Genomic DNA, 25990 nt, shown 5'->3' with positions numbered 1-25990 from the left:
AACTATAACCCGTGAGAACAGGAAAACCAACAAAATATGCTAGGTCAGGTGACAACTCTAAAGAAGACAGTTTAATAAATAATTTCAGGAATATCATACAGACTTCAGAATGAATAATTTTTAACTACTTGCATTAAAAGAAAACAATTGGGAAATTAGCAGGATTACTTGACATAGACAACAGAGGGAAGAGACTGTTTATGGAGGGGAGAGGGATCTGTCTATACAGACCAACATAAGTCAATGTAACATAGATATGAAGTTTATTTTTGTCTACATGTAACTAAAATCAAATAGAAACTATGAAAAACAAAATGTTATGTTTCAGGTTAATTTATATTGAGGTTAACTTTTCATTGTCTTAAATATTTTAGCCACAAAATTAAGTTTCTTTTTACTTGTTTGTAGCCTATGATTAATTGCACCCACTCCACCATGTGAAGAGGAAAAGGGCCTCCTGCTACCCTAGATCACACAGAAATACACTATGTCTACCCAAATATAAAATCTATGGTCCTCTCTGTATAGAATACAGTGAGGGCTTACATTTATAGTCCTAATGCCAATGGAAATCACAGAACAGTCTTCATCTGAAAAGCTAATATCCTAAGAAAATGCACACAGAGAACATCAATTATCAGCATTCCTGATTCCAATTAACATTCCTAATCATTAGGTAAGGATAAATAAAAGCTTTTATTTGAGGTATCAAGAATTCAGTAACAGCAATATATCATGTTTCTATAAGATTCCTGATAAAAATTATATGCTAGAGCTTACAGAGAATCTGAAGCTCTCTTCAAGGTCACTAGACTCTCACTTCCTCTTAGTGCCTTCTATCCTTCCTCTTTCTTCCCAGGCTCCAGGTTGGTGAAATCTTTTTCCTAGGGCAATTTTCTTTTAGTTACAGTCAGCCCTCTGTAATTGAGGGTATGGAGGGCCAACAATACTCATTGTGGAATGCTATCTTGTATAAGGAAGTTGAGCAGATTTTAGTATGGGTGAGGGCTCCTGGAACCAACCCCGTCTCCTCTACCCTCATTGATACCAACGGATGTCTGTAGTCTTGCCTGGGTCTGTGCTCGTCAAGACAGAAGACCAATGAACAATAATTTTGACAAATCACATCCCTGCCTCCAAATCCTACTTGGAGGAAGGCATAGGAAGGCTAATTATGAGAAAATACAGTCCACCCTCATTATTCATGGATTTCACATTTGCAAATTCATCTTCTCATTACAATTAACTTATAACCCCCAAATCAATACTTGAGGCACTTTCCTGGTTATTCATAGATAACCAGAGCTGGGAAAACTCTCAGTTACCTGATGTGGACTGAGATGAGACTGAACAATGCAATACTCTGCCTTCTTCTTCCAGCTTTCACACTGTAAACAAGTATCTTTTTCACGGTCTATTTACTGCTATAGTTTTTGAATTTTTGTGCTTTTTGTTGGTGCTTTCACTGTTTAAAATGCAATGCGCTAATAGGAACACTGTCTGGTGTTCCTATGTGCAAAAAAGGCTGTGATATGCCCTCCAGAGAAAATACATGTGTTAGGTAAGCTTTTTCAGGTTCTATTTCTGTTGGCTGTGAGTTTAATGTTAATGAATAATAGTATATACTGAATAAGATGTTTTCAAACAGAAAAAAACAAGATTATGTCTTGGTTAATGAAAATGTTGTGACCAGAAGGTTGCAGGACCCTAACCTTGTACCTCCCCTTAGAGTAATGGTTCAGCATTTGCTAACTCAGTGGTTGTGGTGAATTTATAGAACATAACTACCACAGATAATGACAAATACTCTACTTACATATACATATAAAGATTAACCTCCTTCCTCCACCATTCTAATCCTCTGTAATTTCAGGCTTTTCAGAAAGCAAACAAAATGTTTTCAACCTTGTTGTATTCAAAAAGATGTCTTCAGAGTTGGTTCTTAAGCTCTGTAACTACATCCACAATTGTCTAATCTACACTTTCAGATTTCATGAAAAGCCACTACATACGAAAATATCTATCCCAGCACTCAACTCAGTTGGACCTAAGCAATACCAAAGAAGTATTTTCTTAAATATTCCTTTCTTATTTAGTACTTACTGGCTTTATAACTGATGACATATCCCCACAGCCTGTGCTTTACATGCTGATACAATACAGTGTGGTATCACTTGCTAACTAATAAAAAAAAAACACTCTTCATATTTCACATTTGTCACATTAAATACAGCCATTTTTAAAAGCTCATTTCATAGAATTATAAAACTGGAATATCTGGTTCTAGGTCAGCAAGATTCTCTTTTTCTTAATGTTTGTACAAGCTATCAAATAGCATATTTGAAGTCAAAGTGATGTTAAACAAAGATTGAAAATCAATACCTCTAAACTAACCTAGGACAATCATTTTAAATAACCCTTGAAAAATGCCTATAATTAAAAAATCGTTAATAGTGTTCCCTAAATGGCAGTGCAACTGTGGTAAAAAAGATGACTGATGAAGAGAAACTCAATGGCCTGGTCTGCTGCTGCGATACCAGTGCTGAAACTCCTCACATTTACCTTCTTCAGTGCTTTTACTAAATCTGCATAATCGCCTGCTTCCAGTTTGGGGTTTTTCACCAGTACTTCTACAGCTTCCAGGGCTTCTTTTCTCTCTTGCCATTTTTTTGCTTCCTACAAGTAGACATAATATGAGTCACTTGTAGAATAGAAAATAAGAAAGCAAAATAAAAGTCTATTTCTTGCATGCTACCAATTCCAAGATAGATAGATAGATAGATAGATAGATAGATAGATAATTTGTTCTCAGAAACTTTCTAAAACTAGTTAGAAATCAAAATTACAAAACTGGGTAGCCAATCAGAATGCTTTATTCATATACACAAAATTTTGTTCATATATAAAAGTATTTTTATAACATTTCATAATCCTAATGTTCTACAATAAGTAAACAGAATGAGGTGCCATAGACTTTCCCTTCTCATTTTCTAGGTAAACGTTAAGAATGCTCTAAACAGAAAACATTGATACAAAGCATTTCTAGCATATCTCACAGTGGCACAGCTACTGGAGAGAGGAATTTCCACATTGACAACATTAGAAAGACCAGAAAAGAACAATCATACAATCAACAACCAAAATTGTTCTAATCTGGGTATTAGTTTTCCAGATTGTAGGTATAATACTAATCCTTCTGTTTTGTGGCCATAAAGTAGAGTATGCTTCACCAGAAGTCAAGCAATCATTCAATAACTTGAATACCCATGGTTTAAAAGAACTGAGGATACAAAGAAGACGACAAACCCATCACCTTGGAGGAGAAAATAGTTCAATTCAATTTATCAAATATTTATTTGTTAATGAGAATATAAGAAGACACTGAAGGAGCTGAAAGCAGAGATAGGAAGATCTTCAACAAATAACTACCAGGTCATGATCACTGTGAAAGCAGAAGTACAAGCTGCTTTGGTAATACAGCAAGAGGACTTACGCCAATTTAGGCTGTCAGGTAAGATCTACCCTCAAAAGTGATGCTTAAGGTGAGATCTAGAGGATGAAAAGATAGTATGAGGTAAATGTGGGTAGAAGAATGTTATAAAGCAGAAAGAACAGCATATGTTAAGGCCCAGAGTTTAGTTAGGTGGGGAATAAAAGTTTGGCGCATTTGATACTGGGAGAAGTTCATTATGACTGGAGCAGGGAGAGTGAGAGCGATTAGAGACGCGGCTGGAAGGTAAGCAAGGGCCTGAAAGGTGCCACAGATGACCTCAATGGCTACAGTATGATTTCAGACATCATCTTAAAACCCATGAAAGCCACTGAAGGATTTTAATGAGGCAATAATATGGGAAGATTAACATTTTCAAAAATGACACCTCTATATTGTAGAATATGATGGTAAGGAGACAAGAGCCTACTGGGAGTCTTGCAAGAAGACTACTGCAGTATATAAGGCAAGAGCTGATTGTAGCGGTTGGGATAAGACTTTCTAAACTGGTGATAATTTTGTCTCGGGGTACATTTGGCAAAGTCCAGAGACATTTTTGATTGTCATGACTTGGAGGAATGATAATACTAATGTCTGGTGGGGGAAAGGTCAGAGATGCTGCTAAACATCCTACAAGGCACAAGACAACCCCTTAAAATAAAGAAATACCTGGCAAAAAAGGTCAGCAGTGCCAAGGCAAAGAAAGCCTGGGGTATAAAGAAAGAAAAAAGAAAGAGAGAGACACCGTGGGGTAGAGAAAGAAACTCTAGGGATGGAGAAAGGGGGATGAATTTGACAGATACTTAAAGGTAAAAACCAGAGACAATGAGGAAAAGAGGATAAGTGAAAAATAATGTCTGAGTTTCTGGCAAGACGTGAAAAAAAGTGCTCAAGTGGGTACATATACAAGGCAGTATGGGAACAAAGAAGAAATGTCTGACTCACTTCATTAGGGAAGATACGGGGTGCAAGAGGGTGCACCAGGAAAAGGGTTAGCAGAGCATTCTCTAATTATATTCAAGTGATTATTTAAAATGAAATAAATGAAAGAAGTTTACCATTACTTACAATTTTGTCATAAAAGTCTTTCGGAAGTTTGGAAAGAATTTCTACTGCTTCCAAAAGCTCATAAGCATCTATCTGTGGTACCTCATCACCATCATCACCACCTTCCAGAAGGAAAACAAAACAAACTTTAAAAATGGATGAAATGGTTTTACTTATCAAACAGTTATCAGTTATCTTTTCATACCCCTGCTGAAATCTTGATACAGGAAGGAACAGAGTTATTAATCCTATGAACAACTTATGTTTTATTAAATGGCAGTCCTATAAAATGTGCCCTGTGAACACAGATTCTTGTGACAGAGCCATTCTTGCTCATTTTTATAGAAACCAGTCTTACCTCCCTCAGCATCTCCACCAGCAGACTGCTGCTGTTCCAATTTAGCTTCTAGTTCTTGCTGGGAACGCAAAAACCTACTTGGTTTGGGAGCACCTGTTGGTAGTTTGACCCATTCTTCTTCTAGTTCTTTCAACTGCAAATATCATAAAATATTTTAAAAATATATCTATATCTCTGCTATTAGAGAACATATTTATATTTACAAATATATTGCAACCCTATTTCTTATTTACGTGTATTATTATATACATTTTTTAGAACACTCTCATTAGTTAATGAATTCAGATATATTTGCACATATAATGTCTCCAAAACCAATTCAAATTAAAAAAACAGACAGAATGCATTTTGTCTAAATGGATATTAAGTCCTGCCACCCAACAGTATTGTAAAAGGATCTCGTAAACTGCTGTAGATTCAAGTCCATACTTAACACACTGGCAGCACTGAATGCACAGCATTTAACTTGAGAGGACAAAGAAACAGCAGAAACAGGTATGCTCTGAAAACAATGATTTCAAAATTAAGAATGAAAAATAATTATTTGTAAGGACAGAATGTCAACAAGGACAGGTAGGAAATATCTTCATATTAACCTTATACAAAGATAACCAAAAGACTTTGTGCCTCACCTGGACAGAGTTTATATTTTGTAATGGGGGTCTCAGAGCATCTCGAATCCATCTATAAATCTCCACAGCAATTAGTTTGGCTTCATCTCGAACAGCCTTCTCTCGGGACTCAAAGAGTTTTGGCAACACTTTGATAATTGGCTTCAGTAAGATGATTTTGGAACCAAATTCACTAGAAGTAAAAATTGGAAAACAAAAATTGTCAACATGCAATATGCTTGGGTAAAGTGTTAGATTGAATTCACTCAAATATAGTTCCGTATCTATATATTAATAGAGAGATAATAGGTTAAGTTTTTTTTTAAGAAAAAAGAAAAAAGGAGCTTATAACAATATCTATGCTTAGATGTTTTCCAAGAATATTATTTAATGCCCAGAATGCAAAATATTACCATTTTAAAACTAACTTTTGAGGTACCAGACTTGGAATTAGTCAAATGCAAGAAAAATCCAACACTGTAATATCTTAAATATGTATGTATATACATATAAAAGTTTACAATATGAACAAATCAATTTATAAATACTTAGATGGTGAAATCTACTAGTAATAAACTTTTATTAGCTCTTCTATGTAATTATGGTGATTCACACCACTTGACAGATCACTAATCCCGGCAGTGTGTGCTTTATTCCTAACTTCAAAGCTATCACACTGTAACTTTAGGTGACTTAAATCTCTTTGCTTCAGTTTTCTATGGAGAAAACAGCAGCATTCTGACTTCTTTTAAAAAGGAAGTACAGGGAACCCTGGTGTAAACTATGAATTCTGAGTGACAACGATGTACTATCGTCAACGAACATAGGTTCACTGATTGTAACAAATGTACCACAGTGGTGTGAGACGTCAATAGTTGCGGAAGATATGCATGGAGAAGTGGGCAGGGGTGTATTTTCCACTCAATTTTGCTATGAATCTAAAACTGCTCTAAAAAAAATAAGGCTGACTCTTAAAAAAAAAAAAGGTAGTGTATTTAACATTATATATCTGTCACTTTTTACATTTTTAAGTTCCCAAATGGTCAAATATAGCTTTCTGGTTCACTGCTAACATTTCTGAATAAGAAATTCTGGGGCAAGAGATTCAGTTATGAAAGAACACTGACATTGTGTAGAAGGATCCATAAATATTATTTATCTATTATCTAATGTACACAGATTTATCTCACGTACACAAAAGAAACAAAATTTTTTAGTAATAGCTACTGACGAACAGATTAAAGGACACTGTAAAAATACTCTCCGTAGAAAGTGGTATTTAACAAATACCAGGTTGTGTAAATAGTTCAAATGTAGCTATCATAACATGAAAATAAACTAAATGATCTCCAAGATTTCCTCTAAAATCTCTTTTAATAGAAAAAAATATTCTAACTTGGCTCACCAAACCTTTAAGACTAAAGGAAAAAATAAGAACTTATGGTGATGATAAACCGTTCTGTTTCGGGATATTTATCATGGTGTCTGGAGAACCTAACAACTGGGACCTCTTAATTCTCCTTTATATTACTACTATTTCATCTGATTTTTGTTTGTTGGTTTGTTTTACTATCCTGGCCTATTTCTGAAAGAAATTAAAAAAACAAACAGATGGAGCAGGTCCACATGGAAAATAGATACAACACAAAACCTAATCTTGATATTATACATATTACTATAAGAAAAATTAAAAAAGAGAGTTCTAGAAGCCCATTTTAGGGGCCACAGAACATTTCTGGTCTCCTGAAGCTATCACTAACATAGATAGCTTGAGGAAGCTCTGGAAGTGAGGAATGAACAGTTCGATCTCAAGATTCTTGAAGGTCCCAGATAGCTATCTAGTTCCACCACAGATTCTGAGACGCTCTAGGACAAATAAAGAACTACACAGGGATGGGACTAAACAACAACCTCTATAAGGAAGACATAAGAATATACCTAACTTGTTCTTTTTCTACGCTTATTCTACAAGTCAGCTTAAAAATGAAATAGCCAGAGTTTACAGAATTCCAGATAAGAAATTCCTAATTTGAAGGCAGAATATAGTATATGTTTTTATTAAGAAGTCCATTATTAAGGACAGAAAAGATCTACAAAGAAAAGTGGCCTTGATAATGCAGTCAATTCACTAAATTTCTAAGATGACAGAATGAGCACACTATTTACTCACCAAAATACATGCCTATTACACTACAGTAGGCTAGGAAAAAGGAAAAAGTTATCACAAAGGAATCTAAATGAAAGTCAAATTTTATAAAAGAACATTATGAACCAAGCAAAAGACAATGTAAAAGTTTAAAGACTTATAAACTGAAGATAGTTTAACAAAATTTAAGAACGTTTATACTTTCACGTATGATAAACACCAAAGAAAACATATTCTCCAATAAGCAGGTCATACAGAAAATCACAAGAGAGCTGAGTTGGGACAGTCTTCACTCCAGTAGATCACACATTTAGGATTTCACTAGAGCTGCTTTCTAAAGTGTCTCACGTGGATAGTACTGGGGACAGGGTATTGGATTAGAAGGACTGCCAAACCAGGACAAACTAGTGGTTTGTCTAATTCAGATTTCCATAGAAAATTACAGCCGCTTGTGCCTGAAAGAGATCCCATTCATGAAAAACTTCACTGCCAAACAACAAGAAATTCTAGGGTTGAAAATAACTTATTACATAAGAGTAAAAGTTATTTTCTACTTCTGTTGCTATGCTTCTGTTTAAAGGCATACAGCATTTGCTTCTGTTTTAAAAAGCATCTAAACAAAGGTTTGTTTTGGCCAACAAACTGTGTCTTTAGTCAACATTTCAAAGTACAAGTTTATGCTTGAGGATAACAAGAGAAAAAGAGGTGCTTAAATACCCTGAGGAGTGCTCTTCTATGAAAAGGTCAATTCATAATCTGGTATCAGGTCAGAAATATCCCCTGCTCATGTTCATTAGAAAGAGATTTAGGTAAAAAACTATGAAACACACTTGAAGGTTAAATTACTGAATACAAAGTGCCACGCTTGAGGAATGGCTTTAGCTTTTCCAGGTCACTTTCTTGGCTGGTGTGGCCTGTCAAATCAAGCCCAGCAGTTTTCATTTCTAATTAAACTAGGAACCCAAACTCAATTGAGATATTCTAGTTAAAAGAACTAAAGCAAAAAGAAAAGGTCTTACCTTAAGGCTTTCCTCAGTGTCTCTATACAGGCCACTATGATCTTGGGGTTCTTATTGTCCAGGCCTTTCAGGAGCTCTTCTTGCACAGCCTCTCCTTTCTCAATCTCTATGTACATTAGACAAATCTCAATGCCTAGCTCCTTGGCTTTGGCTTTGGGTTGGTTGAACACTTTACTAACAACACCTGATACAACTTCTCCTGTGGTTCTGTAATATAGATTACAAACAACAACAACCACATCCATAAAAACACTCTTTAGTAGAAAAAGCTGGAAAAGGTCATGGAAAGTGGGGGAAACAAATACTTTTTTATATGCTTAGAAATAAAGTAAATGAGTCTGATTTTAAAATATATGTTCAAGAACATTAAAAAAAAAAACCTTAAGCAAACCATAAAAGTTTAAGATATGTCACACCAGACAACAACACAGAACCATAGTGTCTATTTACACATATAAGAAATTTAAACAAGAAAGTAAAAATCCCTTGAAATCCCACTACCCAGAGAAAACTACTTTCAACTTTTTAGTATCCATCCTTTCAGATTTTTCTATATGCACAGTTAGATATATAGATAAGTTTTAGAAAAATAAGATTATAGAGTTCTTAAAATATTTTTCAAAAAAGCAAAAAATCATTTAAAACACTTCTTAGGACAAGAGAATTTCTTCACAGAGGGAACGGATATGTACCTTTAATAACAGAAGGCTGTCCCTGACTGCTTGGCAAGACTTTACAGAACTTTATTGCTTTGAGTCTCTTCTAAATTAATTATAACCTGTACTACAAACCAGCATTTGTCAAAAAAGTTTCTAGTACTAGGAAAAAAAAGAAATTAAAAGCAATGGTCTCACTAATGAATGGCAAAGGAAACTCAGTGATGCTGGTTAACAACTGTCAAATTAATGACTGTCCTTCTTGGTATAAATTTTGAGGTTGGAGTCAAGTACAGTTAGCTCTCCACATTGGTGGGTTCCTCATCTATGGATCCAACTAAATTCTGATACAAAATACTTGGAAAAAAACAAGTTTATACTGTATAGCACAGGGAACGATACTGAATATCTTGTAGTAACCTATAATGAAAAAGAATATGAAAACGAATATATGTATGTATATGTATGGCTGAACTATTATGTTGTACACCAGGAATTGACACAACATTGTAAATTGACTATACTTCAATTAAAAAGCAAATTTGGGGAAAAAAAATTCCAGAAAGTTCCAAAAAGCAAAACTTGAATTTGACACACAACCAGCAATTATTTACACATCACTTACATTGTATTTACAATTATTTACATATCATTTACATTACATTAGATATTGAGAATAAACTAGAGATGATTTAAAGTAAACAGCAGGATGTATGTAGGTTATATGCAAATACTAGGCCATTTTATATAAGGGACTTAAGAATTTTTGCTAGCCTTGGGGGTGTGGGTGGGGGCTTTTGTCCTTTAACAAATTCTTCTGTAGATACGGAGGGATGGCTGTATCTATTTCTTATGGGATTAAAGAAAAGGATCCCCCAACTCCCCCCCTTTTTTTTTTTTTTGGTTTGGAGGGCTCCTTTCAATGACAAAGACCAGCAATAGAAAAATCAAGTTCATGAGGTATGGGAGACTGGGGTGACTAGAAACCCACAGCTTAAGTCAAATAAGCCAGGAATTACAGAGACTGCTTAGTTAGCATTATCTCTCCTAAGAGACAAAAATGCCTATGATCACAGAGAGAAAGATGTGACTGGAAACTCTGTAGAAAAAGACTTTAGTAATGCCCAAATGTTTTCAGTGAAATTCTGATGCCTTTGCTACCAACCTCAGTTTCTTCTAAAGGTTACTAAAGATTTTCCCCTCTTAGTTTAGAGTAATTCCCATGCAAAGGTCTCAAAAGGAAAATTACTTGCTCATTAAACCTTACAGTAAAAACTCAAGATCTGATTTCTCATTTGCTCCCTTTTAGAAATCTCATGTACCACTTAAACTTCTGAGAGCAAATAAAGATTGAATAAAAAACATGAAAAAAAATCAAGGAGCTATGAAAGTTAAGAAATGATTATCTTCTAAAAGATATCTATCTGATTATCTGTCTGAGCACAATGATCCATAAATATACATAAATTAATTCCTGTAGCACCAGACAGGAGTTTTTACCAGAATAGTTGGAAAGAAACTACTTACTTTCCCGCTACATGGGCATTTTCAACATAAACAAGTGCAGCTTCTAACCCTTTCAGCTGAACCACTGCATTGGAATCAGTCACAAATTTTTTGATCAATCCTAAAAATTTGGACCATTCTGGGCTCTTTTCATCCTTTATTTTCTGGAAGATCTTCAGGGCTTCTTCATACCCACTTAACCTTGCTTTCCACAGCTAAAAAAAAAAAAAAAAGTATTTTGACACAAAACAAAATTTAATGATATTATTATCTACCCTTAATGGCGGGGTAGGGGGAACGACTAACTTATACTAGGTAATTTGAACAAAGGACTCCAGATTAGAAACGAAAAAGGAGTTTAAGAAATCCAGATGGTTTTCAAAACAGATTAACTAATAAACATTTTCTTATAAGTGTTTTAATATTTATGATATTCTGCCAAGGCCTTCTAGAATTCGTTACAGGCCACTATGAATGTATCTCACTTTATATCCAAGTATTAGTTATTACTTCTTTGTAATATGACATTAAAGATGTAACAATTCAAACATGAGAAATTTTCCTGCTGAAACTGCCCAATTCCCGAAGTATGCTGTTTTTCAGTTGTATTGTATAATCATTAGGCAGCTTTATACTACACCATATGTATAACTGCTGACAAAACAAGCCAATGACACTGAAATGTGAGTTCCAGAAAAGTCTTACCTTGTGTTCACATTTCTGATCAACCGGCAGTTTCATCCACTCACTGTCATCTCCCATTGTGCTTCCAGTTTCTCCTTAGAATTAAGAGTAATTCCTGGTCAGACAAAAATCGGTATCTATTAACTCTAGCAAGCAAGATTTCTCTTAAGAAAAATTGACTTTTCTGAGATTACTATTTTACCATGCATACACCAATGAGAGTAAAAAAGTTCATTTTGTTGGTCAAATGCCCATTTAATTCCATTAATAGAACATTTAAAAAGTAAAGTAAATGAAAGTCAATCAAAAATTTACCTTTTTTTTTAAAAAAAAAAATGCTTATATATTTTCCCAAATGAGGACTTCTTAGATATATGACAAAGCTAGAACAAAATGGAAAAGCTGAGCTACTTGGCCTATTAAAAGGGCAGGAAAAAAGTTTCAAAAAAAGTCATACTTTTAACCTAAAATTCCATATAGAAAATAATCAACATGGAAAGAATCTCGATGTTACCCAGTTCTCTACCTAATTCTGGTAAATAAATACGCTTACATAAACTAGCAACAAATTAAATCCCTGAATAACTATTCCTTCATAAACATTAAACCATTTTTCAGTTAGTGAGGTTTAAGTCAACATTCCTTTAACAACTTAACAATTTCATAACACCTTTTTTCCTGATTATAAAAGTAATGTATGTTAGCTGTAGAAAGCCTGAAAAGTATAGAGAATACATAAGGAAGGAAAGTATTAAAACACAATTTCACTATCAATTAGTAACCATGATGAACACTGAAGTGTGTATATACTTGAAATCCTTCCAGGTTTTTTCCAATGCACATATAGTGTATAAATTATATGAAAAAGGGCTAATCCTCTTGTAATTTTTTTCTTACACGGCAATAAACATTTCACCATATTTAAAGGTTGCATAGCACTCCATTTTATGAATGTACCATAATCATCAATCCTAACATAGGGCAATTAAATTGTTTCAAATTTTTCAATATTATACATAACATAAAAGCTATCTTGCTTATCTCTCCATCTCCAGTCCTGGTCTGACATAAAATATATCTTCAATAAATATTTGTTGAATGAAAATATACCTTGATAGTTTCTGCTATGAATCAGGCACTGTGTAAAGTACTTTTTAAACATGTTGCTTCATTATACTAATAACAACTACCTGAAAGGTATTCTCCCCACCTTACACACTAGACTCACAAAGATTAAGTAATTTGCCCAAAACAACAAAGCTAGCAAGCAGTGAGATCAAACTAAGATTTCAAAGTCTGTGTCTCTGCCTTTACAACTTGTTGCCTCTCATCAAAATGTAGGAAGTATTCCAGGGAAAGTTATTAGAGACTGAATTGTAAAAGTTTACTAGAGTAAATGGAACTTTCATTAAGACTTCTCTTCAAAATCCCCACGACTCAGTGAAACAACAATGTGTTTTACAGTAGGAGTCAAACCTTAACAGAGAAAACCTTTCAGGGTTTGATTTGGACTACTTTCCAGCCTTACTCTATACCCCCTTACTTTTCTTGTAGCATTTCATACTTTAGCCTTCCTGAACTTTTAGGAACTCTAGTACGGCAATAGTGAGAGATGAAATAGTACAACAGTGTGGAAAACACTAAGGCAATTATTCAAATTGAAGATGCACATACTCTACTATCCAGCAACTCCACGCCTAAGTAAATACCCTAGAAATTGATGCCAACTGCACCAGAAAACCTATATGAGGATACTCATAGCAATGTTGTTTATAGAAGTCAAAAGCTGCAAACACTTCACAAGTTTATCAAAGAGAGAAGGAATAAATAGTGGTATATTCATGAGTGTAATATTATACAGCAACTAAAATGAATGAACTATGCAATGCTTCTCAAACTCTATTGTGATGGATCAATTTTTTTTTAATTTCAAGTAACTGTACACTGATATGTTTGAAAAATACTATAAAAAATTTATTAGATCTATGTATTTTTAAAATTCCCCAAGTGAATCCAAAATAGTCTAGTCACTATGTAAAACAATTGGTGGTTGTTTAAAAAGTTATGATATGGCCCTGCAATTCCATTCCTGGGTATACACCTAAAAGAACTGAAAGCAGGTACTCCAACAAATACATGTACATGCATATTCATGGCAGCACTATTCGAATTGGCCAAAAGTCAGTCCAAGTGTCCATCAGTGGATGAATAAACTGTGGTATGTACTGCAATGGACTATTACTCAGCCATAAATGGGAATGAAGTAGTTACTTTTGATACATGCTACAACATGGATGAACTTCACCAACACAATGCTAAGTGAAGGAAGCCAAACACAAAAGGTCCCATATTGTATGATTCCATTTATAGGAAATATCGGGGATAGATCAATCCATAAAGATAGAATGCAGACTAGTGGTTGCCAGGGGTTGGGGAGACAGGGGGAATGGAGAGGAACTGCTTAACGGGTAAAGAGTTTTACTGTGATATGATGGAAATGTTACTGTTCTGGAACTAGACAGATATGGTGGTTGCACAACATTGTGAATATATAAAATGCCATTGAACTGTTCACTTTAAAATGGTTAGTTTTATGTTACGTGAATTTCACCTCAATAAAAATTTTTTAAGTTCCCAGGTGATTCTAATGTGCAACCTTTAATGTTACTTTCTTGGCACAAGTTTGAGCTGCAAAAGCAATCTTTCCCATCTTAGTGTTTTTCAAAGAGAAACAGTCAATGAAAGCTTTAAAACACTTTCCAACTCAGAGAAATGTGAACAATAATATTCGATTGTTGGTATTCTATGAGTTCACTACAATACTTCTTTTTTATTGTTGGTTACTTTTAGAAACGTGAAGAAAAAAATGTTGTCCAACCTAACTGCCTCATATAAAATACAGATGCCACTGTGCAATACTTCCTGAAATGGCTTCTACTACTTCATAGCCTGAGTTTTAAAAAATTGGTGTTCATGATTTTGCTGCTTTCCATTCAAAGTTTTGCTTCACACCCACTGAAACAATGAATACAGTGTTTTATGTATATATATGTGACACTGAGAACTAGTGCTCTGTCTTTTTCTTTTTCCAGGATTGATATACCAAGAAAAAATCAACTTCATTAATTTTTCCCATAATTATTTTAATTAAAAAATTTTTTTTACACATATAAGAAAAAAATCTGTTACGAAGCATTATAAGAAAATCAACATGTTGACCTACTACCTAATCTAAAAATTAGAATACACCAATATTATTACTGCACTTGTGCATTTCTTTCCTACCCCATCCTTCTTTCCACAGAAGAACTTCCCTGAAGTTCGTTTAGTTCTATGCTGTAGTCAGTCACACATTCCTAAACAAAATTAACTGTGCTTGTTTGTGAGCCTTAGAAAATTATACTGTTGCAGTCTTCCATAACTTGCTTTTTTCATTCAATATTTCATTTGTAAAATTCATCCATGTGGTATACTATAGTTCAAAGCTATTCGAAGTGTGGTCTACAGACTTGTGCTGGCTCACAGACTTAGCATTAAGAGATAAGTATAGAAAGAGGTAAGCGTTTAGAGACTGCCATAGCATCTATTCTAACTTCTTTTACTATAGTGATGGGAGGGATTAAAAAAAAGTTCAGGAAGGCTAAAGTATGAAATGCTACAAGAAAAGTAAGACGGTATAGAGTAAGGCTGGAAAGTAGTCCAGATCAGACCCTGAAAGGTTTTGTAAGCAATGTTAAGAAATTTTGACTTTACCCAAAGGTAGAAGGAGACTTTGAAGGACTTAAGTAGGAGAATTTCATATGCTATGAAATTTGCATTTTTCAGAGACTATATAATGTAAAATTAAAAGCAATCTAAAAAATGTCTTGGAAGGCAGTAACAGTGGAGGTAAATCAGTTAGAAAGCTGTAATCTAAACGAAGGATGATGATGGCCTGAAACTAAGAGTAGTAGCAATGCAAGTGAAGAAAAGGGGACGGATTTTAGAGATATAAGGAATGTCAAAGACTGCCCTTATTGAGTAAATGCAGAAGAGGTGTAAGACAGGGATGAAGATGAAATTTTGGATAAGGTGAGTTTGAGATGTGTACTAGACAAGGGTAGAAGTGAGCAGCAGTTGGAGATTCAAGCCTGCTGCTGGAGAGAGATCTGTTCTGGAGATTAAAAGTTAGGCATTACCAGTAGATAAATTTAATTAAAACCAAGAGGGTGGATGATAGCACTGAGGGAGAGTACACAGTGAGAAGAGACTTGGGTTAGTGCTTAGGTGAAACCAGCATCTACAGGACAGGTAGATGAGCCCCTTAATCCATTATGTACACTGCCTGACACATAAAAAATGATCAATTAATGTCTGCTGGGGAAAGAAAAAATCCACAATAATCCAGAATGCAGTAGTAATCTTATCAAATTTGAGTTTTTACTACTTTAGGAAATTTTTATTACCTCTATTTCTGTCTGCAAATCTAAATTTTAAAAAAGACAAAGAATTTTGTATCTTCAAAACTACTGCTAACTTGAGGTGAGACCTTGGGTAAGTTACTTAGCCAAATGTATATTGCCTCAGCGTGCCTCTGTGTAAAGTGGGAATAATAGTAAATACCTGAGAGGGTTGTTGTGTGGATTAAATGAGCCAATACATATAAAGCTCATAGACTAGGTACTTGGCATCTAGCAAGGGCTCAATAAATGTGAGTATTTTACTATCACTATCCATATCTGGCATTCCAAATTTGAAAATATTTATTTCACTTCTAAATTACAGTTGATTTTTAGAATTTTAAAGGATTAAAAGAACAAACACAAATACTCAAACTGAATTTAGTTAGACATTCTACTCATAATAATTACTTGAAAATGATATACCCATTAATACAAGCCATAAGTTGAATATTTGAAAGAGAATAAAATGCATAGACCTCTTCTAATTTTATTATAGTTACTTTATTTTCTTTACTTTTATTTATGCACTGACCAAATAAAAAACTGAAACTATGGCTTTTGTTTTGTTTTCCAACCTCTCTTGGTCTAGTTAACACTTGGGGGCAACATCATGTATCTCTCTCTTGCTTCTTCAAATATAAAATGGAATTAATACCATTTACCTCCCATTTCTCAAGAGTCTACAAAAAGGGTTCTTTTCTTGGTGTCATAAACCCTTTGTAAAGTCTATAGACACCTTCTTAGAATATTATTTAATGCATAAAATATATAAGATTATATTAAATTAGTTATGTTGAAATATAGTTATCAAAATATTTTAAAATGTGAATACATGAGTTTCTCCATTAATACATTAAATAAAATCTAGCGGCAGATTCAATAACTACTGTTAATTCTAAAGTTATGACGATTAAAAACATTTTGATATATAATGTGACTATGAAAATGATTTCTACTGGTGACAAAGGCAAAGGTTCTAATGTTAGTGTAGTTTATTGCCTATATTAATTGAAAATGTTAAAATTTCAGTCAGAAAGTTAGTGAAAAGAAAGGTGTAATTATTTTTCCATACAAGTTTACAGAGTCCCTGAATTCTAACCCAGGTTGAAATCTCTTTGTCTACAACCTTTGAAATTCTATGATCACAGGAAGGCTCTTTATTTTCAAAGACTTTAGGGCACTGTTTATAATCACTCCAAAGTCCCTAGTTATAATAATAGAAATTAACTCCAAACCTATATTTCAGTAGCACTTTACATTTTATAAGTATTTTTATAATCATTCTCTTATTTGAGACTCTAGCGAGGAAGACATTTAATCATTTCTATGTATTTCATAATGTAAATGCAAGCACACTGTTATATTGTCTCATTCAGATTTCTTTTGTCTTTTTTTGTATTATTCTTAGTTATGTGACTCTTTCTTACTCAAATATAAGATTCTCTTTTTTTAAAAAAAACTTTTTAAATTCAGTTATAGTCATTCTACAATGCTGTGTCAAATTCCGGTGTAGAGAACAATTTTTCAGTTATACATGAACATACATATATATATATTCATTGTCACTTATTTTTTCGCTGTGAGTATAAGATTCTCTTGAGCAAAAGCTTTTTGTCTTATTAATCTCTATCCTTATAAGGCTAAAATAAATAAATAATGAATAAAAATAAAGCAAGCATCATTATCCTCTTTTTACATATGGGGAAAAAGAGGTTTAGTGTCTTGCCCAAGGTCCCGTAAGTAATGATCTAGAAGACTATTTCTTGATTCCTAGTTTGGTGAAATTCCTACAACTTAACCTACGTATGGTTTCTACGTGACCTATAATGAACTCTATTCACACTATATAAATAGTAAGAATTATTTTGGTGATTACCTAACTCAATAAAAATATAAAGAGCAAATGACAGTATATGTGAAAGACAAGTTTATTTGCCTCCAAAGGACTTAGGTAGTTTATGGAAATTTAAAATATGTTAGTTGGTAAGGGGGAATCATCCCTAATCAGCAGCTGCCTGATAATCGAGCTTACCTACCCTTTTGGGCCTCAAAACACTGTTAACCTGTCTTTGCATAAGAGAGGAAGGACTACAGTTTTCATTGTAATTTGCAGTTATTTATGCAGTCCAACCCTTCTCACTCACAAGCCTTATTCCACTGAGTAACTGACTCTGCCAGCTGAAAATGAAAATCTTTCCCTAAGATTAATAAAAAAAAAAACCCCAAAAGGGTGGTAGACTATAACCTCTATAGTTCATATTCATATTAGTTTTAAATTTCTGACTACAATTCTAGAACATTTGCGGGGGGTAAGGGAAAGGTCATTAATGTGGCCACTTGTTTGAAAGTTAAACTTTGTAGCTGCAAATTTTAACTAGCCATTATCACAAAGGAAAGTAAAGGCCTGAGGAACATTCAGAACAGATTCAGGAAGTAATGAAGACTGTCAAGAGTTCATAAAATGGAATACGTGTAGAATAAACAAACAATTTCATGAAAAGTCACACAAGTTAAAGGCCTGAATGATCTCTTTAGAGAAGTGTAGTACTGTTTTCAGTACACATAGCAAATTAAAACCAAACTAGCCAAAGAGTGGAAATAACCCAAAAGTCCATCTGCTGATAAAATATGGTAAATCCATACAATGGAATATGATTCAGTAATGAGAAGAAATGAAGTACTACAAAGAATTCCTAAAACTCAGCAACAAAAAAGCAAACAACTCAATTAAAAAATGGGGAAAGGACTTAACATTTATCCGAAGAAGATACACAAATGTCCAATAAGTACGTGAAATGATGCTCAACATTCCTAATCATTAGGGAAATGTAAATCAAAACTATAAGATACCACCTCACACTTATTAGGATGGCTACTAATAAAAAACCCAGAAAACAACAAACTGGCAAGGATATAGAGAAATAGGAAAGCTTGTACACTGTTGGCGAGAATGTAAAATGGTACAGCTACTGTGGAAAACAGTATAGCAGTTTCTCAAAAAATTAAAAAATAGAATTACCATATGATCCAGCAATTCTGCTTCTGGGTATATGCCCAAAAGAACTGAAAGCAGAGTCTCAAAGAGATATTTGCACACCCATGTCATAGCAGCATTATTCACAACTAAAACGTGAAAACAATTCAAGTGTCCATTGATGGATGAATGGATAAGCAAAATGTGGTATACACATAGAATGGAGTATCATTCAGCTTAAAAAGGAAACAAATTATGACATATGCTATAACCTGGATGAACCTTGAGGACATTATGTTAAGTGAAGTAAGCCAGCCACAAAGAGACAAATACTCTATGTTTCCATTTAAATGAAGTACTTAGAGTAGCCCAAATCATAGTGAGAGAAGGTAGAATGGTTGTTGCCAGCAGATGGATGGAGAGGGGGAACAAGGGGTTTCTGTTCAATGGGTGTAATTTTTCAGTTTTACAAGATGAAAAAATTATGGAGATGGATGGCGGTGGCTATACAACATTACAAATGTATTTAATACCACTGAATTGCACACTTAAAAATGCTTAAGATGGTAAATTTTGTTATGTGTATTTTATCACACATACGCAAAAGAAAAGAGGTACTGATACATGCTACAATATGGATGAATCTTGAAAATATTACACTTACTGAAAGAAGTCAGTCACAAAGGACCACATATTGTATAATTCTATTTATATAAAATGTCCACAATAGGCAATCTATAGAGACAGAACGTAGATGAATGGTTGCCTATGACTGGGATGTTTGGGGATATCAGAAGGGTGATTAGATGGTTAAGGAGTGTGGGGTTTCTTTTTGGGGTAATGAAAATTGACTAGTTCTAAAACTGACTGTGGTGATGGTTGCACAAATCTATAAGTATGCTGAAAGTCACTGAATTGTACACTTTAAATAGGTGAATGGTATGTAAATTACGTATCTCATTAAAATTGTTTTTAAAAAATCAAACTAACAAAGTTTACTAACAAAATTTCTGAGGAGATAAGAGTGATTTATTTGTTAAGGCTGCCAATCATTTTACATGTACATGAGTTGGTTGTAAAGGTTAGAATCCTTTCTAATAACTGGATCTCCATTTCAATTTTACCTAAAGCACCCATTCACTGAATTTCCCTATGGGTAAACTGTGATGGCTCAAGGAGTTCACAGGAGTACAAGTAGACATCTAAACAAAAAACCATTATACAAAATGTATTGTATGTGGGAAGTTCCCTAAGCAAGGGACACATAAGGGTTAAGAGAGTTCAAAGATAGGATTAACCACCATGAGTGAGGGATGGATGGTGAAAATCCCATAGAAAAGGATGGCATCTGAACTCAGTAATAAGTGATAGGTGAATTAAAAAAAAAAAAAGAGTGGAGAGGAGATATTCTAGGCCGAGAAAACGAGAAAGGCAAAGTCCTGGAGGTAGAAAAGTACAGAGTATGTTTAGGGAACACTGAACGGATCAATTTATTAGAGTATATGACCAAAAAATAGACTAGGGTCAGATCATATATAATCTTGAATATTAAGTTAAACAGCAGAGAATAGTGATGAACTAAAGCAGGGCAATGACAATCTCATCTACTTTAGAAAGATAAATCTATGTAGAATGAATTGGAAGGGAGAGAAAGCAGAGAGTCCTGATAGGAAATTACTGCAGTACTCCAGGACAAAGATAAATACGAGCCAGAACTCCTAGGAATGGAAAGGATGGGCAGAGGAGACTGAAAGGGGAGGTACGTTAAAGAAGTAAAATCGGTAAGCCTTAGCAACTAAGGATGTGGGAGTAGAAAGAAGAGTCTACTGCTCTCCTCTGTAGGAGGCCCATCTACGTGACTCGGAGAACAGTGGTGCCAATGACAGGAAAATGTCAGAAGAAATTTCTGAGTTGTTTGTTTATGGGGAGTGGAGAAGAGGTGAAGAATATGATGAGTCTGGTATTAGACATAAGAAGTATAACCTTTAAGTGGCCAGAAGTGTGGCACCAGAGATGAATAGAGGGTTCTGGATTTTATAAACAAAGACATAGGAAATCAAGTTTTCATTACACAGCAAGGTTTGATGTTCTAAAAGTAAAACTGTCAACAAAGAGAAGCACTAATAAAGTGCACTAATAAAGTTAATTTGACCTCTATATGATGTTTGCTATGGTTCATTCAATCTAGTCTATACTACAAATACTCAGCAATCAAATTAGCCAGCACTCTCAGGGGGTTTTACCCTAGCCTAAAACAGAGACAAAGGCAAAGGAACCAGCTAAAAGAAAATCTGTTCTACAGAAATATAGTAATTTTACACCACTGATTTATCTAAAATGTCTTCCAAAGAGCTCAAATACCATATAGTCCACACTATTGCTGAAAAAAGGTTTAGATGTAATATTTATTTTTAGACCAGAAGTTAAGAAATGTTGACAAGGTCACACATAAAGGCACAACTTCAAATAAATTTTAAATTTCAGTTTAGTATTCAATTAAGTAACAAATCATCTATTAGGTATGCATTATATACTACTATTAACATATAGACCCCAGCAATCTATGCATTTTCTCATTCACCAACCAGCTAAAAGGCATCTAGAGATTAAGTCATCAGTAATGTTAGAGCTGGGCCTAGAAGCTATGTCTCCTATCTTTCAGACTGTCTCTCTTCCCCACCACCCAAGGGTCCATGTGGAATGTCCTTTTACTTTAACTTCCTGTATCTTGACAGCTTATAAGAATAGTTATACAGCTATACAGCTTATAAGAATAGTTATACAGTTATACATACTGTTTTAGCTTTTGACCTGGGGAGAAGCTATGGCAGTGAAACTAATTTATGGCTAATTCTCAAGCTCTTGACCTACAAAAGCTCTCCACTTATCACAATACAAGAGATCTGGATCTGATTACCCTTCCTAGATTCTCACTTCTGGCTAAGGAAATGCTACTGCAGAAGCAAAGAATAAGCCTGAGGGAAGTCTGAGGAAAATTTCTGCCCACTCTAAAAGCAACGCCTTGGAAAGACCAATAAAAATTGATAGACTTGCTCCAAAACAGGAAATACTTATAAAACAAGGATAAAACAGAATATACATACATGCCCAGAAATTTTTACTCAAATCATGTCTAAGAAGGGCACTGGTTTAAAGAAGCATAACAATTATGTAACTGTCATAGAAAACTGTAAATTTTTATTACTTGGCCAAGCCAGACAAAATCTCATCTCTTAAGTAGCCAGTAACAAAAATGACAAGTCTTTCCCTCTAATTTAAAATATCTCACTGCCTCCAGCTAATTAACAAGGTTAAGTGTTAACCTCTTGCTGGAGTATTCTGTGCTACCAGGGGGCCGGAAGTCTGAACTGCTTCTCTAGCAAGTTATCTCAACAAACTTGGGTGGGCTTGCTGTCTTAGTACTGGGATGGTGGCCTCCCACAGATTCCTTCAGAGAGGGGTAAAGAGCTCTTTCACATCGTGCTATTCGTATCAGCGGGAAAGGACTCTCCTTAACAGATGATCACTGTCAGTGTCTCCAATAGGGGGACTTGATACCAACACAGGCCTCTGGGGAGACAGAAAGCTAAACCTGATTGTGAATTAGGTTAACTTTAAGAGTTACTGCTCATTTGTACCAAAGTAGCTGAAAATCTAATGCTTACTCATCCCAAAGCTACCCAGGTCTCCAAATTCCAAGCTAAGGACCCAAGGCCCAGGGCACTACATCCAGCTCCACCCATCTAGCTCAGGGGGTTCTACTGGGTAAAAGCAATCCTCTCCTCACCCCAAGTAGGAATCAGGCTGGGGCAAAGCCTGGTTGTGGGCACCGTTCAACCACTGCATATCCAAACAAGCACCCGAGGGCCACTGTCACCACCCAGAAGTAGAGCAGATGCCCCAGGCTTTAGCTCACTGCAGCCGGCATTGTTTACGCTCTTTCGCCGCCTTAGCGTCTGACAAGCCAGGAAAGTCCCCTGTACTGTCCACCAGGACTTCCGACATGGGCACAGGATGCTTGACCCTAGCCCGCAGTTTGACACTTACGCTCCCCAGGCAGGGAGAGGTCGGGGGCCCTAAGGTCCGAGCAGAATCAGCAGGAATACCAGGCGGGCGGGGGCGGTGGCAGCATTGGTGCGGAGGGCTTCTGGGAAACGCCTCCTCCGGGGGCGGGGCCCAGAGCTCACAGTCAGATTGCCCGCCCCACCTCGGCCCGCTCCCAGCACATACTGACTGCTTAAAGGGGCCGCAGCGTGCCTTCGCTCGGAGGTCTGCAGGACCCAGGGTGTTCCTTCCAGCCTACAGGGCTTCCAAGGCATGAGGCAAATGAATGACCAACTAGAGAAGACTCTACCGCAGTTGGGTGGGGACCTCTTTTTTTGGTGACAACACAGATAATGTTCCAGAAACAAAGGAGATGACCAGTTCCTACTTTACAATCCTAATTCCTCCTCAAGAAGTGAAAAAAAAAAAAATCGCTGTAGAAAATAGTCAAAGCATCGGGGTAAATGTATATATAGTCCCCATCATGTAAGTGGCTTATTCTATTAACTTGAGCAGTTAATGTTTTTCAAGTGGCAACTCAAAGGCTCAGAAAAGAACTGAGAGCCTGCACTGCTCCGCCTCAACCTTTCACTGACTTCCTTCTCTTCTCTACAACACGCGGAATCCTAGACAATGATAGAAATGGGTAGTAGGAGGCGAAATAGAAAAGTAACATTCTCCTTCCTGTGAGTAAAATGTGATCTTTCAAAAATTGGCTAAGAATTCACTTCATGTCTATGTAGATAAAAAAGTCTTGCATGCAAATAGAATTGTGATGCTCAGTCATCTAATGTAACATGAAGAGTTCTTGAGAAAATTGTAGTAGAAACTGGATTAACATTTCAGGGAGTTAAGTAATGATCTCTAAGGTCTCCATAGGTTATTAGTGAACTGTAAATTTCTTTTCACAGGAGGAATTTTTCCTCAATATCAGCTTATAAGGTTTGTATGCATTTTGTGTCTCCTTTATACTTTCAGGAAAGAGATTTATGTGTTTATTAACCCTGTATTCCCTCATCTAATCTAGATGAATGCACATACCTTACTAAAACCTTAAGCCACCACCAACGAGTATGGGAATCAATTTAGTAAAGCTAAAGACCATGTATAAGTGCCCTAATATCTTCTATCACGAACAGGGGTTCAAGTGGAAGTTTAGATTCCAAAGGACAGACATGAAGACTGCTCTAATATGAAGCAGACCCAGGTTACCCTTATTCTGAAGGTCTTAGAAAATTCTAGGCTAAGGCTGCCATGAAGGGAAATTGATTCAGATTAGTACAGTCTGATTTTGAACTGCCAAGAAAATATCATTCTAAAGTGCATTTAACTGTGAATAATACTTCATACTTCTGCATTAGGTAATTAAGACCTTTCATTCTGTCCTATCAAGCTTATCACACTGTTCTGAGAGTAATGGTTTGTTTATCAGGCTTCCCATTAGATTGTGAGTATCCTCAAGGGCAAGAGCTGGAATATTTCTTACTCATCTTATTTCCCAGTGGGTGACACCAAATGAATACTCAATAAATATTTATCACAAAAGATATGACCAACACTTACTCTGACACAAGAGTCCAGATAACATCAATAAGCATATTGCAGTAAGTATATGTGTGCATGCACACACACAAATGGATAATACCCAATGCTGTGCTCATTAGTAAATTTAAAAAATTAAGAGAGAAGAAAAATCTCCTGATTGTATATACCTCAGTCTCAGACATCAAAACTAAAGATTATTATTATAGGGATTTATATCTTTTGTCCTAAATGCAAAGATATTTTATATAAATATTCCTGAATAATACTTAGATATCTTACCAAATATCACAGTCCATCTTATTTTGGTTATTGCCTCCTTTTCTTTACTATACCATGAAGAGACTAGACTGGACATGTAAAATCTTCACAATTCAACAAACTACTGGTTAGATGTATTCTCCTTTAACATGACAAAGTGAAAACTGTTTAGGAAATGATTTAGCAAATATTATATATAGAAGAGAATATGGGAAAATGATAATCATGTATTAGGAAGGTGGCATTTCTTACACTTAAAAAGGAAATCTTTCTTCACTGAATGTTTTCCTGCAACAAATTAAAAATACTTTAGAAAAATATTTATTGCACAAATAGCCAGATCGAGGGGAAAAAAAAGTTTTAAACATTAACTGGAATTCTTCATATTCAATGAAGGAAAGAGGCCAAGTTAGTGATTAAGAGCACAGACTCTGGAGCTAGAATGCTTAGTTCAAATTCTGGTTGTGCCACTTACTAGCTGCGTGGTTTTGGACAAACTCCTAACTCTCTGTGTTTGTTTTCTGTTTGTAAAATGGGGAATTTTTCTTCTTTTACCTTATTGGGTTATTAGGAGAATTAAATGAGTGAAGTTTATTTGTAAAGTGCCTAGAATTAATTGCTATATATAAGTATTTGGTAAATAAAATACACAATATTCAACAGTTACTGTCTACCTTTCCTATCACATTCCTTTTAAAACTAAAAAGCAAATGTATAGACCCCTCCCACTGACTGCTCCTAACTCCCTGTGTTCCTAGCTGTCAGAAGCAGTATTAACTGAGAATCAGAAGTTTTCCAATCTAAGAGCTTTTAAGTCATGTTTATTGAGGTATAACTTACGTACAGTAAAATTTACTTTCTAGTATATAGTTCTATGAGTTTTGAGACACATAGAGTCATCTATCCATCACTACAGCCAAGAACATCTCTATTAGCCCCCCAAATTTCCTTTTCCCCCTTTGTACTTAACCCCTCTCCCCTAGGCAACCACTGATCAGTATTCTATTCCTACGGTTCTGCCTTTCCACAATGTCATACAAAAAGAATTATACTGTGTGCAGTCTTTTGAGTCTGTTTTTTTCCATTCATAATACAACTGAGATTATTCATGTTTTTGTACATATCAGTAGTCTGTTTCTTTTTATTTCTGAATAATATTCCAGTATATGACCTAACACACTTTGTTCATCCATTTACCAGTTGAAGGACT

At 35.1% G+C, this 25990-nt stretch overlaps 1 protein-coding gene across 3 annotated transcripts in view; it reads right to left on the bottom strand.

Moving 5' to 3' along the window:
• Positions 1-25990, bottom strand: part of CKAP5 (cytoskeleton associated protein 5) — an 89808-nt gene that overhangs the window by 47716 nt on the left and 16102 nt on the right. Inside the window, exons 1-8 of one of the 3 annotated variants that reach the window (XM_010964595.3) lie at positions 22981-23110; positions 11539-11632; positions 10855-11048; positions 8672-8878; positions 5528-5699; positions 4896-5028; positions 4559-4659; positions 2563-2676 (exon numbers count right to left, since the gene is read on the bottom strand). In XM_010964595.3, the coding sequence (XP_010962897.1) occupies positions 2563-2676; positions 4559-4659; positions 4896-5028; positions 5528-5699; positions 8672-8878; positions 10855-11048; positions 11539-11595 (978 nt within the window). In that variant the 5' untranslated portion in view covers positions 11596-11632; positions 22981-23110. Of the gene's footprint in view, positions 1-2562; positions 2677-4558; positions 4660-4895; positions 5029-5527; positions 5700-8671; positions 8879-10854; positions 11049-11538; positions 11633-22980; positions 23111-25990 lie in introns of those variants that run through there. The other 2 variants (XM_010964594.3, XM_010964596.3) reach the window with 2 other exon arrangements.

Source organism: Camelus bactrianus, chromosome 10 (genome assembly GCF_048773025.1).
Source record: "Camelus bactrianus isolate YW-2024 breed Bactrian camel chromosome 10, ASM4877302v1, whole genome shotgun sequence".
Taxonomy (NCBI): Eukaryota; Metazoa; Chordata; class Mammalia; order Artiodactyla; family Camelidae; genus Camelus; species Camelus bactrianus.
The sequence above is the reverse complement of the archived record's forward strand: the minus strand, read 5'-3'. Positions and strand labels throughout refer to the sequence as shown.